The 18647-nt window shown below is 46.5% G+C and overlaps 1 protein-coding gene across 3 annotated transcripts in view; it reads right to left on the reverse strand.

The window, feature by feature from the left end:
- The window catches only part of PDE10A (phosphodiesterase 10A), a 519247-nt gene that overhangs the window by 201973 nt on the left and 298627 nt on the right, over positions 1-18647 (reverse strand). Inside the window, exon 1 of one of the 3 annotated variants that reach the window (XM_077289175.1) lies at positions 6663-6990. The exons of the other annotated variants lie outside the window; for them this stretch is intronic. Within the exon in view, the coding sequence (XP_077145290.1) occupies positions 6663-6726 (64 nt within the window). The 5' untranslated portion in view covers positions 6727-6990. Of the gene's footprint in view, positions 1-6662; positions 6991-18647 lie in introns of those variants that run through there. 3 annotated transcript variants of the gene reach the window in all.

Below are 18647 nucleotides of genomic sequence, written 5' to 3' on the forward strand. Positions count from 1 at the left end.
TCGCACAGCATGTTTGGAACCGGACCGCCGCGTGCAGCGCCGAGGAGATCGGGACGTCAGAGGGTGAGTATATAACCATTTTTTAATTATTTTTAACATTACTATTGATGCTGCATATTGCTGCAAATGCAGCATCAATAGTAGGAGTAAACCCGCAGCGGAAACCGCGAGACAAACCGCGATAAATCTGCACTTGACCCATGTTATTCAATAGAGCTGTTCAGATGAACGATTATTTTTCTCTTGGCTGGCAGACTGTGAGGAAGGAAAAGCAAACACCTGTATTCAAAATATTCTGCTACAGACTTTAGTGTGATGTATGGCCGCAGTGTATTTGATGTCACACATTAACTTACTGATCAGTGGGAGCCCACCCACCAATTAGCAGAATGGGGACTTTCAATGCTTAATCACTGCATCACTAGGAGAGAAGAGGTGAATACTGTTCATTTTGCTATCAAACAACGGTCGTTGTAGTCGACCAATATCAAACAGTAAAATTCACTGTCCGGAAGAAGTCTTCACTACACCTTTGTCAACTTACTTTTCTATAATATGTATGGAAACCTATAAGGTATGTGCACACGTTGCGGATTTGACTGCGGCTCTGCAGCAGCTTTCCATGCGGTGTACAGTACCTAGTAAACCTATGGAAAACCAAATCCTCAGTGCACATGCTGCAGAAAATTCCGCGCAGAAAGCATCGGTTTATTTTCCGCAGCATGTCAATTCTTTGTGCGGAATCTGCAGCGTTTTACACCTATTCCATTATAGGAATCCGCAGGTGTAAAAACGCAGGGGAAATTCGCAGAAATCCCGCAGGAAATCTGCAGTTAAAACGCAGGTCATTTTACCTGCGGATTCTGCAGAATCCACACAGAAATATCCGCAATGGAATCCGCAACGTGTGCACATACCCTCACACATCTACAGAAGGTATACTCATGTGCTGTGTGTATGAGATTTCCCAAAATAAAAAAAAAAAAAGGTATGACCCATTGGATAAGGTGGTGTCTGATCGCAGGGGGTACATCTACTGATAATAAGAATCAGGTCACATGTCCTATGTAAGGCCTCATTCAGAAGTCAGTCATCGTAAGCAAAACTGATCTGATTCTCAGTAAATGGTCCATGTGGCAGTTTTTACAATGAGTGATTTCCTTGCATAAAAATATATATATATATATATATATATATATATATATATATATATATATATATATATATATATATATATATATATATATATATATATATATATATATATATATATATATTTATTATTTTTTTTTATTTATTAATTGCACAGGTACTCCTAATCATTGCAAAGTTAATCACGGACAGCACACCGACGCCATCACTGCTGTCCGTGATTCTTCCGGACCTCAGTCCATATTTTTGGATCAAAATAGACATTTCTCCAATATGTTTTTTTTTTTTTTTTTTTTAAACAAAACAGTGAGAGTGTAGGGGGGAGGGTAGGAAAAAAAAAAAAAAAAAAAGAAAAAAAAGACAGACAACAGATCCATAGGTTGTAATGGATAGATCAGAGGCAGGAATGACGCCTAAATGAAAGTGGTTGTTCCCACTCTTGAAAGTCTATGGCACTGATGGAGACAGCAGAGTACATTGTGCAACCTTCTCATGTGCTTTGTATTTCTGTTTGCAGGCAGTGAACTGAAACAATCTTACTTACATCTAGAGGCTGAGAATGACTTCTCGCACGTGAGAACCATATCCCGTCCAGACATCTGTGGGATGTAAACACATCCAAAGCACACACTTCACATACATGAGGGCCCGTGGAATGTATGGGAGCCTGGACCCTGTACCAAGACTAGATAATCATAAACCATCAGCTGGGAGAAGCATCACCCTCTGGATGTACACAAGGCTTCCAATCACTGACAGTAAGAAGAGCGCAGGAGAATTAGAAACCCATATACAGATTATGGCAGAAAAGTTGCAGAACAGTTCATTTTGCAATTTAATGTGGGGTTTTTGTTGTTTTTTAATCCCCATTATACAGGAAATATTGATTCCCATTTCATTAGTGCGTAACTATCTAACAGAGCATGCATTAATAACATCCTGTTTATAGCCACCACCATGAAACAGTGGCCATGAGCGGGTGATACTAGGCTGCAGTCAGGATCCATGCAGAGTTCACTGATCAATTGTGCAGTCTGCCGAAAAAAAGCCTGGAAGCACAGTGACACTTCTGCATACACCCAGAGGCTGGCACAGAAGCACTGGTGGCAAACTTCAGCAGCAGAAACATCAGCACAATGAAAGATCACCCTACACTGCAAGCAGCTGGCACACCAGTCATCCCACAGCCAATAAAGCCCTGGTATCAGAAGCAGAGAATGGCACACCAGTCATCCCACAGCCAATAAAGCCCTGGTATCAGAAGCAGAGAATGGCACACCAGTCATCTCACAGCGGATAATGCCCCGACAATAGAGACAGAGGCTGGCACACCAGTCATCCCACAGCCAATAAAGCCCTGGTATCAGAAGCAGAGAATGGCACACCAGTCATCTCACAGCGGATAATGCCCCAACAATAGAGACAGAGGCTGGCACACCGGTCATCCCACAGCCGATAATGCCCCGATAATAGAGAGAGAGGCTGGCACCCCAGTCATCTCACAGCCAATAAAGCCCCGGTAATAGAGACAGAGGCTGGCACACCGGTCATCCCACAGCCGATAATGCCCCGATAATAGAGAGAGAGGCTGGCACACCGGTCATCCCACAGCCGATAATGCCCCGATAATAGAGAGAGAGGCTGGCACCCCAGTCATCTCACAGCCAATAAAGCCCCGGTAATAGAGACAGAGGCTGGCACACCGGTCATCCCACAGCCGATAATGCCCCGATAATAGAGAGAGAGGCTGGCACACCAGTCATCCCACAGCCGATAATGCCCCGGTAATAGAGACAGAGGCTGGCACACCAGTCATCCCACAGCCGATAATGCCCCGGTAATAGAGAGAGAGGCTGGCACACCAGTCATCTCACAGCCAATAAAGCCCCGGTAATAGAGACAGAGGCTGGCACACCAGTCATCCCACAGCCGATAATGCCCCGATAATAGAGACAGAGGCTGGCACACCGGTCATGCCACAGCCGATAATGCCCCGGTAATAGAGGCAGAGGCTGGCACACCGGTCATGCCACAGCCGATAATGCCCCGGTAATAGAGAGAGAGGCTGGCACACCAGTCATCTCACAGCCAATAAAGCCCCGGTAATAGAGACAGAGGCTGGCACACCAGTCATCCCACAGCCGATAATGCCCCGATAATAGAGACAGAGGCTGGCACACCGGTCATCCCACAGCCGATAATGCCCCGGTAATAGAGCCGGAGGCTGGCACACCAGTCATCCCACAGCCGATAATGCCCCGGTAATAGAGACAGAGGCTGGCACACCAGTCATCCCACAGCCGATAATGCCCCGGTAATAGAGCCGGAGGCTGGCACACCAGTCATCCCACAGCGGATAATGCCCCGATAATAGAGACAGAGGCTGGCACACCAGTCATCCCACAGCCAATAAAGCCCCGGTAATAGAGACAGAGGCTGGCACACCAGTCATCCCACAGCCGATAATGCCCCGATAATAGAGACAGAGGCTGGCACACCGGTCATCCCACAGCCGATAATGCCCCGGTAATAGAGCCGGAGGTTGGCACACCAGTCATCCCACAGCCGATAATGCCCCGGTAATAGAGACAGAGGCTGGCACACCAGTCATCCCACAGCCGATAATGCCCCGGTAATAGAGAGAGAGGCTGGCACACCAGTCATCTCACAGCCAATAAAGCCCCGGTAATAGAGACAGAGGCTGGCACACCAGTCATCCCACAGCCGATAATGCCCCGATAATAGAGACAGAGGCTGGCACACCGGTCATGCCACAGCCGATAATGCCCCGGTAATAGAGGCAGAGGCTGGCACACCGGTCATGCCACAGCCGATAATGCCCCGGTAATAGAGAGAGAGGCTGGCACACCAGTCATCTCACAGCCAATAAAGCCCCGGTAATAGAGACAGAGGCTGGCACACCAGTCATCCCACAGCCGATAATGCCCCGATAATAGAGACAGAGGCTGGCACACCGGTCATGCCACAGCCGATAATGCCCCGGTAATAGAGAGAGAGGCTGGCACACCAGTCATCTCACAGCCGATAATGCCCCGGTAATAGAGCCGGAGGCTGGCACACCAGTCATCCCACAGCGGATAATGCCCCGATAATAGAGACAGAGGCTGGCACACCAGTCATCCCACAGCCAATAAAGCCCCGGTAATAGAGACAGAGGCTGGCACACCAGTCATCCCACAGCCGATAATGCCCCGATAATAGAGACAGAGGCTGGCACACCGGTCATCCCACAGCCGATAATGCCCCGATAATAGAGACAGAGGCTGGCACACCAGTCATCCCACAGCCGATAATGCCCCGGTAATAGAGACAGAGGCTGGCACACCAGTCATCTCACAGCCAATAAAGCCCCGGTAATAGAGACAGAGGCTGGCACACCAGTCATCCCACAGCCGATAATGCCCCGATAATAGAGACAGAGGCTGGCACACCGGTCATGCCACAGCCGATAATGCCCCGGTAATAGAGGCAGAGGCTGGCACACCGGTCATGCCACAGCCGATAATGCCCCGGTAATAGAGAGAGAGGCTGGCACACCAGTCATCTCACAGCCGATAATGCCCCGGTAATAGAGCCGGAGGCTGGCACACCAGTCATCCCACAGCGGATAATGCCCCGATAATAGAGACAGAGGCTGGCACACCAGTCATCCCACAGCCAATAAAGCCCCGGTAATAGAGACAGAGGCTGGCACACCAGTCATCCCACAGCCAATAAAGCCCCGGTAATAGAGACAGAGGCTGGCACACCAGTCATCCCACAGCCGATAATGCCCCGATAATAGAGACAGAGGCTGGCACACCGGTCATGCCACAGCCGATAATGCCCCGGTAATAGAGGCAGAGGCTGGCACACCGGTCATGCCACAGCCGATAATGCCCCGGTAATAGAGACAGAGGCTGGCACACCAGTCATCCCGCAGCCGATAATGCCCCGGTAATAGAGACAGAGGCTGGCACACCAGTCATCCCACAGCCGATAATGCCCCGGTAATAGAGACAGAGGCTGGCACACCGGTCATCCCACAGCCGATAATGCCCCGGTAATAGAGACAGAGGCTGGCACACCAATCATCCCACAGCCGATAATGCCCCGATAATAGAGACAGAGGCTGGCACACCGGTCATCCCACAGCCGATAATGCCCCGGTAATAGAGACAGAGGCTGGCACACCAATCATCCCACAGCCGATAATGCCCCGATAATAGAGACAGAGGCTGGCACACCGGTCATCCCACAGCGGATAATGCCCCGATAATAGAGAGAGAGGCTGGCACACCAGTCATCCCACAGCCGATAATGCCCCGGTAATAGAGACAGAGGCTGGCACACCGGTCATCCCACAGCCGATAATGCCCCGATAATAGAGAGAGAGGCTGGCACACCGGTCATCCCACAGCCAATAAAGCCCTGGTATCAGAACCAGAGAATGGCACACCGGTCATCCCACAGCCGATAATGCCCCGGTAATAGAGACAGAGGCTGGCACACCAATCATCCCACAGCCGATAATGCCCCGATAATAGAGACAGAGGCTGGCACACCGGTCATCCCACAGCGGATAATGCCCCGATAATAGAGAGAGAGGCTGGCACACCAGTCATCCCACAGCCGATAATGCCCCGGTAATAGAGACAGAGGCTGGCACACCGGTCATCCCACAGCCGATAATGCCCCGGTAATAGAGACAGAGGCTGGCACACCAGTCATCCCACAGCCGATAATGCCCCGGTAATAGAGGCAGAGGCTGGCACACCGGTCATCCCACAGCCGATAATGCCCCGGTAATAGAGACAGAGGCTGGCACACCGGTCATCCCACAGCCGATAATGCCCCGGTAATAGAGGCAGAGGCTGGCACACCGGTCATCCCACAGCCGATAATGCCCCGGTAATAGAGACAGAGGCTGGCACACCAGTCATCCCACAGCCGATAATGCCCCGGTAATAGAGACAGAGGCTGGCACACCGGTCATCCCACAGCCGATAATGCCCCGGTAATAGAGACAGAGGCTGGCACACCAGTCATCCCACAGCCGATAATGCCCCGGTAATAGAGACAGAGGCTGGCACACCGGTCATCCCACAGCCGATAATGCCCCGGTAATAGAGACAGAGGCTGGCACACCAGTCATCCCACTGCCGATAATGCCCCGGTAATAGAGGCAGAGGCTGGCACACCAGTCATCCCACAGCCGATAATGCCCCGGTAATAGAGACAGAGGCTGGCACACCGGTCATCCCACAGCCGATAATGCCCCGATAATAGAGAGAGAGGCTGGCACACCGGTCATCCCACAGCCAATAAAGCCCTGGTATCAGAACCAGAGAATGGCACACCAGTCATCTCACAGCGGATAATGCCCCGGTAATAGAGGCTAGCACACGAGCATAAATCTAACTCCCCGGCGCCTGGCACACCTGCTCCAGCAAACAGTGCTCACACAGGGCACAGCCCCTGCCACCGCAGGGTGAGGGACGGGTACTTACTGGCGCCTAAAAAGCAGTCCGTGAACCTTCTAAAGCAGCCTTCAGATGAGGGTCCATCTTCCATGTCTGCCCCCACTGATGGCAAGAGGAAAGGGATCCAGAGGAAGAAGCCCCTCTGCTGATGTCAGCCTGGCAGTACCTATGTGGTTACGGGAGACTGGGCACCTCCGCCCTGTCATCCACAGAATGGGAGATGGCTGTGCACCGAAGAGCTGGGACTCCAGCGCCGCTGCCTCCCGGCCAGCACTTCTCTGTCTTCTGCCTCCACCCACCAGACTTGTAGGCTTCCCTCTGCCGGTGTTCTGAAAATTGTCGGCATGTCGTAGATAGTAGGGATGGGCGAGGCTACGGAGTCACGTGCCGCAAACTGACCAATCACGGCCAAGCAACAGCTGAAGATGCAGGGTGGAGAGAAGAGGAGCTCTGGGCGGGGCTCTGGGCGGCAACATGCCTGAAAATTTCAGGGACGGGCGTGATTATGGCACCTGGGGGCCTGGTTAAAACCACAATAGTGAGGGAGGGGGCGTGACAAAGGGAGGGGGGCGTTACTATGCTCAGAAATTTCAGGGCGTCTTCATTTCTGCAAAGGGGGGTGATTAAAGCAGCGGGGAGTGACTACATGCCGAGAAGGGGAGTGTATCCATGCCCAGAAATTTCACCAGAGGGACGATGCTGAAGTTGGTTTCTTATTCGTTCAGTTTCTTATTCGGCTATTTTTTATTTTCTGTTTTTTTTCAGGTTTTTCAATAAAAATAAACCATTGTAAGTATATAATATTATGCGGTCATGTGCCCTCTTGTGAATACACTTAAAAACAGATAAAAATATTAGAAGGCTGGCACAAAAATGGGCATCAAAGTGGGCACTGAGGTATGGTATTAAAGGTGTTAAATGGCTTTGTGCCACTGATCTGACACCTGACTTGCATACCTTGTGATGCCACACATCAAGTTCCTGTCAATCCAGCCTGGCACAAATGGGTTCTGGGCATCAGAACTGGCATCAAAGTGGGCAGAGAACCAATTTTCACACATGCGAATAAGTAACAGCTATTTTTAAGGGGTTAAATGCCTTTGTGCTACTTATTAAACACCTGATTTACATACCTACTGATGCCCCACATGAAATCCATGTCACTCCAGCCTGGCACAAATGTGTTCTGGGCATCAAAACTGGCATCAAATGGGGCAAATCGCCCATTTTCACTGATTTGAATAAGTAACAGCTATTTTTAAGGGGTTAAATGCCTTTGTGCCACTGATCTAACACCTGATTTACATACCTACTGATGCCCCACATGAAATCCATGTCACTCCAGCCTGGCACAAATGGGTTCTGGGCATCAAAACTGGCATCAAATGGGGCAAATCGCCCATTTTCACAGATTTGAATAAGTAACAGCTATTTTTAAGGGGTTAAATAGCTTTGTGCCACTGATCTAACACCTGATTTACATACCTACTGATGCCCCACATGAAATACATGTCACTCCAGCCTGGCACAAATGGGTTCTGGGCATCAGAACTGGCATCAAAATGGTCAAATCGCCCATTTTCACAGATTTGAATAAGTAACAGCTATTTTTGAGAGGTTAAATGCCTTTGTGCCACTGATTTAACACCTGATTAACATACCTAATGATGCCCCACATGAAATCCATGTCACTCCAGCCTGGCACAAATGGGTTCTGGGCATCAGAACTGGCATCAAATGGGGCAAACAGCCCATTTTCACAGATTTGAATAAGTAACTGATGTTTTTAAGGGGTTAAATGCCTTTGGGCCACTGATCTGACACTTAAAATACACAGAAAGTGATGCCCTGCATCAAACCCAGGTCCCTTCAGCCTGGCCCAAATGGGTTCTGGGCACCAGAACTGGCATCAAAGTGGGCAAACAGCCAATTTTCGCAGATTTGAATAAGTAACTGATGTTTTTAAGGGGTTAAATGCCTTTGGGCCACTGATCTGACACTTAAAATACACAGACAGTGATGCCCTGCATCAAACCCAGGTCTCTCCAGCCTGGCCCAAATGGGTTCTGGGCACCAGAACTGGCATCAAAGTGGGCAAACAGCCCATTTTCACAGATTTGAATAAGTAAGTGGTGTTTTTAAGGGGTTAAATTCCTTTGTGCCACTGATACCAGAGTGCATACATATAGAACAGGGAGCCCCACAATAAAACCAGGTCTCTTCAGCCTGGCCCTAATTAGTTCTGGGCATCAGAACTGTCATCAAACTGGGCAAACAGCCAATTTTAACAGATTTGAATAGGGACCTGCTGTTTTTAAGGGGTTAAATGGCTTTGGGCCACTGATCTGACACTTAAAATACACAAATAGCGATGCCCTGCATCAAACCCAGGTCCCTCCAGCCTAGCCCAAATGGGTTCTGGGCACCAGAATTAGCATCAAAGTGGGCAAATATAGTGGGTTGGTGTCGGGAATGCCTTGGTTACAGCATCAAAACCCTGTTATTAACTGGGTTACTGAGGAAATTGTTCAATGGTCCTTATCTAAGTCCTTGAAGTGTGTATCTGTGTTGTCTGTCGGTCTGGAAGCTATTCCGGAGTATCTGAAGGTCTTTGAAGACGTGTTCTCTGAAAGCGAGGCTGAGGTTCTACCGCCACATCCATCTTTTAATTGTGCCATCAATTTAATCTGTCTTGTCCTGAGCGGCTGGCCATGAAGGAGTATATTGCCGAGAGTCTTCGTAAGGGGCATATCCGCCCTTATGTTTCTCCTATGGCAGCTGGCTTTTTCTTTGTAAAGAAAAAAGATGGTGGTTTGAGTCCTTGCCTCGACTTTCGGGAACTCAACAAAATCACTGTGAGAAACACTTACCCACTTCCTCTCATTCCTGACTTGTGTAACCAGTTGTCTGGGGCCAAATGATTTTCAAAGTTGGATTTGTGGGGAGCCTATAATTGGATAAGTGTTTGAGAGGGAGACGAGTGGAAGACGGCGTTTCTCACGTGAGAAGTTCTTTTTGAGAATCTTTTTACGTCCTTCGGGCTAACAAACACCCCTGGCCATTTTTCAAAATTTTATTAATATTGTGTTTGCTGATCTGATCGGTCACTTTGCGATTATTTACCTTGACGACATCTTGGTTTACTCCCCTGACAGTGAAACCCATTTTCACTATTTGCGTACTGTCCTTCATAGACTCAGGGAAAAACTACTTTTTTCAAAATTTGAAATGTTAATTTTTTGTACAGGAGTTCTCATTTTTGGGTTTGATTGTTTCCAATGAGGGGTTTCACATGGATCCCAAGAAGGTGCAGGCTATTAGTGATTGGGTTCAGCCCCGTGACTTGAAGGGTTTGCAACTAGTGATGAGCGAGTATACTCGTTACTTGGGTTTTCCCGAGCACACTCGGGTGGTCTCCAAGTATTTATGTCTGATCAGAGATTTAGTTTTCCTTGCCGCAGCTGCATGATTTACAGCTACTAGACAGCTTGATTACATGTGGGGATTCCCTGGCAAACAGGCAACCCCCACATGTACTCAGGCTGGCTAGCAGCCATACATTATGCAGCTGCATCAACAAAAACTAAATCTCTGAGCAGTCACAAATACTCGGGAGACCACCCGAGCGTGCTCGGGAAAGCCCGAGCAACGAGTATACTCGCTCATCACTATTTGCAACGCTTCTTGGGGTTTGCAAACTACTATCGAAAGTTCATCAAGTGTTTTTTGCAGGTAGTTAATAGTGATGAGCGAATATACTTGTTGCTCGGGAAATCTCCGAGTATTTGTGACTGCTCAGAGATTTAGTTTTTGTTGACGCAGCTGCATGATTTATGGCAATTATGGCACTTAGCCTCTCTCTTCCCACTGCCCTGTAGCGGTGGCAATGGGGTAATAGTTGGGTGGTTGATGTGACCTTTGAATTGTAAGGTCACATCAAGCCCGGCTTAGTAATGGAGAGGTGTCAATAAGACAGCTATCCATTACTAATCCTATAGATCTCCTGTAATGAATAAAAAAAAAAAAAAACAACAATATACCTGTCCGTTGTTCTGTCCCACGCAGTAATCCATATCTGGGGAAAATACAGTTTGCAACCAGGACTGTACTAAGATGCTACCAGCCCAGCTGCAAACTACTGGGGAATGAGGAGATGCTGCCAGCGCAGCCTCAGTGACTAGCGGTGAAGTCACTGCGTCTACCCTCCCTGCTTGCCTGACCCGCGCTGAACTCTGGAGCGTGGGAAAATGCCAGTTCATTTTCCCACGCTGCAGAGTTCATTGCAGTTCAAGCCGGAAGGGAGGGCAGACTATGTGACATCAGCACTAGTCTCTGTAGCTGCACTGGCAGCATCTCCTCATTCCCCAGTAGTTTGCAGCCATGGCGGTTGCATTTCAGCACCGCTCCTAGTTGCAAACTGTATTTTCCCCAGATATTGATTACTGCGTGGGACAGAACGACTGACAGGTATGGTATATTGTTGGGTTTTTGTTTTTGTTTTTTTTTTAATTACAGGAGAACAAGGGCGTTGTATGTATTAGCTGGATAATAAGGATGAAAAACTGTGTTTAGTGTTTTATTTCATTAAAAGACTTTATCCTGGCTGCGTCTTTATTGAACCTGTAACAACTATAGGATTAGCAATGGATAGGTGTCTTCTTGACACTTCTCCATTACTAAGCCGGGCTTGATGTGACCTTACAATATAAAGGTCACATCAACCCCCAAACTATTACCCCATATACCACCGATACAGGGCAGCGGGAAGAGAGAGGCTAAGTGCTGAAATTGGTGAATCTTAAAAATGTGACATTTCTGGGGAGGCTGAGAGCTAGTGTTTGTAGCCATGAGGGGTCAATATCCATGGCCCCTTCCTAGGCTATGAATATCAGCCCGCAGCTGTCTGCATAGCTTTTTCTGGAATTTAATTATAAGGGTACCCCATGTCATTTTTGGGGGCTACCCTATTTTAATAGCCAGTAAACACTAAAAATACAGCTGTGGGCTCATATTCATAGCCTGGGGAGATCCATGGGTATTAACCCCTTCTTAGGCTATAAACATTGGCCTCCAGTCGCTGGCTTTCCCTCTCTGGATTGGAAAATTATGCGGGAGCCCGCAACATTTTTTCCCCCCAAAATAATCTTTTATTAATTACATACATGTCCTCTAATTTGCACACACACTATACTAATTGTATTGATCACTGACATATACAGTACATATCTAACTATTCTGCATCTACTTAGTGTATGTAAACCATGTCTTCTATCCTGTCGGCTCCAGCAGTGATTTTAGAGAGGCTGACAAATGAATTACCGGCTATTCTTCTATGTATCTCTCTCTGCAATATAAAGACTATATATATACAGTGTATATATATATATATATATATATATATATATATATATATATATCTCGCAAAAACAGGCAGCACTCCATAGTCTTTAAGTAAATATGCAGGTGTTTATTGTGCCCACATCTTCATGCAACGTTTCGGCTCTAGCTGAGCCTTTCTCAAGCAGTGCACATACCTCATTACGGCATATATATAGGGATAACTTCCCATCATCCCCCATCCCCAGCCAATTAGTGAATCCCATTATTTCATAAGTGATTACATTTCATTTACAAGTGCATTGGTGCCAGCGGTGTGCTATTAAAATACATATAGCAGCTCATTCGTACAGTTACCTTAGGAGAGACATAACACTCATGGAGGAAGCAGCATGTGTATTCGGCGTCCTCAAAGCGCTACTGCGCATGTCAGAGCCTCACTCTGTGCACATCGATCACATGTTCGGTGGGGAGCCAATTGGAGTCCTTGTGACTGTGTGACGTCACGTGCATGCGCAATAGCGCTCGGACTCTCCATCTTGAATAAGAAATAGGGCGGCTTCATTAGCCCCCTGCGCATGCGTCAAAGCCCTAGTAGTTGCGATCTAACTGGGGATCATACCATGGCCTCAGCAGTGTCGCTTGAGCTACCATATATAAAATGATGTCCATAAATATTATTAAAATAACAGCGATCTAACTGGGGATCATACCATAGCCTCAGCAGTGTCGCTTGAGCTATCATATATAAAAGGATGTCCATAAATATTATTAAAGTAACAGCTACCAATAAGAAACCGTCATATAATAAGATACCCAGTTTTTTATATAAAATCCTCTCCATATATAAGAATTTATAGAATGTTCCACATTCATTAGTAATGTTGTAAAAAAAATAATATTATCAATAAACCACCTAAGTATTCACAGGGGCTACCCCGCTCTTTTTATGCCATATGGACTTGTATATACTGTGCCTAGTCCTACTCTGAGTTACCAAGGGGTGTCTTGATTCAGACCCCCACCTGGCACTCATACGGTGTCTCCAGGCTGCTCCTCACCCCTCCGGACAAGGAGCCTCCACCTATGACCTCCGTGTTGTAGGAGCACACTGGTCCTGGCTGATATGAACAAAAGTGGTTTCATCTCTGAAATTACCCAAATTACATATTGCAACTACCCCTTTACGGCCATAACATCAGATAACTAAAAAATTATAAAAGACAAGAAGGGCAATTTTGATAATTTATTATTTTGCCTCCCACCATCCATGTGCATATTACAAAGTCAATTCAAAGAAAATACTAAGAGAGATATACTCAAAAATTATACATATATATACTATAAATATGTGTATTTATTGAACAAATTATTCCTCCAGGATGTATGTCTCTCCAATTAGGATCTTCCATAACATTAAACAGCAACAGTACCTAGACAAAACATATACAGAATAAAATTAGGAACATACTTATAAACAGAGTATTCCCAAATATAATATATACAGTAAGTACCCAACTTTCAATTATACTATGTCAATGTAGAAACGTTATCTTAGATAATGGTATGTAGTTTAAAATCTGCATTCAGACCCATTGGCCTAAGTGTATTCAACTTGTAGATCCACATCATTTCTTTTTTACGTAGAACCAGCTCCCTATCACCTCCCCTCCTACTAATTGGTACCCTATCAATTATTTTAAATTTAAGATCCTTTTCCGAATGATTGCATTCCACAAAATGTTTAGGGACCGGGAGATCGGTCCTCTTTTTCCTAATGGAATATCGATGCTGATTCATTCGTACTTTAAATTCACACGTCGTTTCTCCGACGTACCACAACTTGCACGGACACATCAGAAGGTACACCACATAGTCTGAGCTACATGTCAAATAGTGTTTAATATCAAATTTTTTCTTTGTTTGCGGATGTTCAAATGTGGCTCCCTTCACCATATAAGTGCAGTTCACACAATTTAAACATGGGAAACAACCAGTTTTTTCTAGGCCTGTTATGGATAATTGTCTACTCTTTTTCTTCGGACCAATACGAGTGTGCTGTTCCATTTGTTCTATTATATATATATATATATATATATATATATAACCATATGCAAGAAGAAAGAGAAGGCACTCACCGATCTAAATTTCCCAACTTTATTTCATCTTAATGTTAAAAAAATTCCATGGCCGGGGGAGTGAGGAGCGGAGTTCTTGTGAGCAGGGATAGACGACGGCCGTTTGTGCTTGCGCTTCCACGGGTCAGTATTTTGTTAACATGAAGATGAAATAAAGTTGGGAATTTTAGATCGGTGAGTGCCTTCTCTTTCTTCTTGCATATGGTCATGGATTTTCGTGTATTTTCAGAAGAGCACCTATGATCTTGATGCATGGCTGATGCTAGGACTATTATTCATTAATACCTGAACCCGAAATTTTTGGATAACCTCGTTTCACAGACAGTGCCGTTCGTTTTTGGTCTTCTTGGCGTTATATATATATATATATATATACACACACCCACTAGCTATTGAACCTGTTCTACGCCCGGGTGGCGAGCATTTGTATTGGTATATGGTCTCCATCCTGGTATGCGCCTCTTCCATCCTGCCCCCTAATCTTGTCATGTGCTGCTACCATCTTGCACCCCCATCCTGTCATACGCTGCTCCCATCCTGCGCCCCCTTCCTGTCATGTGCAGCCCCATCCTGTGCCCTCATCCTGTTTTGTGCGCCTCCATCTTGTCATGTGCTACTCTTTTCCTGTGCCCTCATCCTGTCATGTGCTGCTCCCATCCTGCGCCCCCATCCTGTCATGTGCTGCTTTCATCCTGCGCCCCATCCTGTCATGTGCTGCTCCCATTCTGCGCCCCCATTCTGTAATGTGCTGCTCCCATCCTGCGCCCCCATTCTGTCATGTGCTGCAACCATTCTGCGCCCCCATTCTGTCATGTGCTGCTCCCATCCTGTGCCCCCATTCTGTCATGTGCTGCTCCCATCCTGCGCCCCATTCTGTAATGTGCTGCACCCATTCTGCGCCCCCATTCTGTCATGTGCTGCTCCCATCGTTGATGGCCCCCATAAGATGCTCCATAGCATAATATGCCCCGTATGCTGATGCTGCGATTTCAAAAAAAAAAATGACAGACTCACCTCTCGTCGCTGGGCGCCGAGTGCCTAAGCAGGCGGGAACACCAGCGCACTATGGGGGTCAGGTGCTGGAGTCGCCGCTGGCTAAGGCCCCCGGTGTAACAGCGTGTCCCTCCCCCGGCCTGTGTCCCTGGACTGCTATGTAATCAGGCTTGAGTCAACAACCAGAAGGGGGAGCTTTCCCTCATGGAGGGATGGATCCCAGGACACAGAACAATAGACTCATGTGTTGGCTGATTCAATTGTGTGGTGACTTGCGAAGGGCTGGGATCGTATGCTGAGGCGAGATCCTGGTGCCCGTGTGTGGAGGATTAAAAGCTGCCACGTGGAATGGTGTTGTGTCCCTCATCTGCTGGATCCAGTAAACCCATCCCAGGATTATTTTTCTTTTGCCTGGCTTCGGATTGCCAGGTGGCGCCCCCGGATCTGCTCCCTTTGTGTGGACTCATTGTAGACTAATTACGGACGCTGCAGAATTACTTTGATTTGTGTTGTCCCAGTTCCCTGTTCCGATAAATTTTATTGGATTGATTACTGGCGTGGTGTCTCTTCCTGCTCTGTCGCATGCCCCGTCACACCCGGCACTTGCGATATTCACCTGTCTCTGTTCCACCGCCGCGCGCCACTCTGTCATCCGTGTCCTCTGGCTGTGACTGTTGAGGCAGGGGGCGCGCACTGACCACGTCATCGCGCCCTATGACCTGAACGTCACAGCCAGAGGATGCGGAAGACCCGGCGGTGGAACGGGGACAGGTGAATATAGCATGGCTCACCCTCCCCCTTCATACTCACCCTCCTGGTGCGTCTCTGCTTCTCCGTTGGAGATAGCGGTATGCGTTCAGTGCTTACTCATACCGCGATCTCCTGGGCCACAATCCTCCTCCCCGGATGCGTCACACTGTGGGATCCAGACTGTGCAGACGCGTCGCGCTTGCGCAGTCTATAAAGGCTTTGGACAGAGTGACGCTATCAGCGTTATAATATATATATATATATATATATATATATATATATATATATATACAGTATATATATACTGTATATATGTATACACACACACACACCACACATTTATTCTATGTGTATATCTCTATTCTATCGTAATCTAACCTGTCACTCTGATTAAAATGTACGTGGCTGATCATTTGCCGGCTTTTAATCTATCTTTCTAGAATATATACGGTATATACATTTTGAAGAATATTACGTTTTAAAACTATGTGTAAATGATTAATAACATTTCTGTATGTAAAATCTCATGTTAAAATCGCACTGCAGTCGGATGTAGATCGGGTGTTAGGTGTGAGAAGTCAGATTGTACTCGCACAAAAAACGCCTGACACTCACATGACACTTGCATTGCACTCGTCAGACTTTCCTGCAATAAATAGGACCAATTTTTAAATCGCTAGTGTGTCTCCAGCCTGTGTATGTCATAGTGGTGTGAGATCAGTGGCCAAGGTCATTTAACCCCTTAAAATTCAGTTACTTATTCAAATCATTAAAATCAATGCCAACTTTGATGCCAATTCTCACGGCCAGAACCCATTTGGGAAAAGCTAAAGTGACATGAATTTCATGCAGGGCATCAAAATGCATGTAATAATGGTGTCAGATCAGTGGCCCAAAGTCATTTAATCTCTTAAAAAATCACTTACTTATTCAAATATGTGAAAATGGGCTGTTTGCCCACTTTGATGCCAGTTCTGATGCCCAGTACCCATTTGGGCCAGGCTGAAGGGACCTGGGTTTGATGCAGGGCATCACTGTCTGTGTATTTTAAGTGTCAGATCAGTGGCCCAAAGTCATTTAACCCCTTGAAAACACCAGTTGCTTATTCAAATCTGTGAAAATGGGCTGTTTGCCGACTTTGATGCCAATTCTGGTGCCCAAAACCCATTTGGGCCAGGCTGAAGGGACCTGGGTTTGATGCAGGGCATCACTTTCTGTGTATTTTAAGTGTCAGATCAGTGGCCCAAAGGCAATTAACCCCTTAAAAACATCAGTTACTTATTCAAATCTGTGAAAATGGGCGATTTGCCCACTTTGATGCCAGTTTTGATGCCCCGAACCGATTTGTGCCAGGCTGCAGTGACTTGGATTTCATGTGGGGCATCAGTAGTTATGTAAATCAGGTGTTAGATCAGTGGCACAAAGCTATTTAACCCCTTAAAAATAGCTGTTACTTATTCAAATCTGTGAAAATGGGCGATTTGCCCCCTTTGATGCCAGTTTTGATGCCCAGAACCCATTTGTGCCAGGCTGAAGTGATTTGACTTTGATGTGGGGCATCACTAGGTATGTAAATCAGGTGTTAGATTAGTGGCACAAAGGCATTTAACCCCTTAAAAATAGCTGTTACTTATTCAAATCAGTGAAAATGGGCGATTTGCCCCATTTGATGCCAGTTTTGATGCCCAGAACACATTTGTGCCAGGCTGGAGTGACATGGATTTCATGTGGGGCATCATTAGGTATGTTAATCAGGTGTTAAATCAGTGGCACAAAGGCATTTAACCTCTCAAAAATAGCTGTTACTTATTCAAATCTGTGAAAATGGGCGATTTGACCATTTTGATGCCAGTTCTGATGCCCAGAACCCATTTGTGCCAGGCTGGAGTGACATGTATTTCATGTGGGGCATCAGTAGGTATGTAAATCAGGTGTTAGATCAGTGGCACAAAGCTATTTAACCTTTTAAAAATAGCTGTTACTTATTCAAATCTGTGAAAATGGGTGATTTGCCCAATTTGATGCCAGTTTTGATGCCCCGAACCGATTTGTGCCAGGCTGCAGTAACTTGGATTTCATGTGGGGCATCAGTAGGTATGTAAATCAGGTGTTAGATCAGTGGCACAAAGCTATTTAACCCCTTAAAAATAGCTGTTACTTATTCAAATCTGTGAAAATGGGCTATTTGCCCCCTTTGATGCCAGTTCTGATGCCCAGAACCCATTTGTGCCAGGCTGGATTGACTTGGATTTCATGTGGGGCATCAGTAGGTATGTAAATCAGGTGTTAGATCAGTGGCACAAAGGCATTTAACCCCTTAAAAATAGCTGTTACTTATTCAAATCAGTGAAAATGGGCGATTTGCCCCATTTGATGCCAGTTTTGATGCCCAGAACACATTTGTGCCAGGCTGGAGTGACATGGATTTCATGTGGGGCATCAGTAGGTATGTAAATCAGGTGTTAGATCAGTGGCACAAAGGCATTTAACCCCTTAAAAATAGCTATTACTTATTCAAATCAGTGAAAATGGGCGATTTGCCCCATTTGATGCCAGTTTTGATGCCCAGAACCCATTTGTGCCAGGCTGGAGTGACATGGATTTCATGTGGGGCATCAGTAGGTATGTAAATCAGGTGTTTAATAAGTAGCACAAAGGCATTTAACCCCTTAAAAATAGCTGTTACTTATTCGCATGTGTGAAAATTGGTTCTCTGCCCACTTTGATGCCAGTTCTGATGCCCAGAACCCATTTATGCCAGGCTGGATTGACAGGAACTTGATGTGTGGCATCA

Source organism: Ranitomeya variabilis, chromosome 2, assembly GCF_051348905.1.
Source record: "Ranitomeya variabilis isolate aRanVar5 chromosome 2, aRanVar5.hap1, whole genome shotgun sequence".
In the NCBI taxonomy this organism is placed as follows: Eukaryota; Metazoa; Chordata; class Amphibia; order Anura; family Dendrobatidae; genus Ranitomeya; species Ranitomeya variabilis.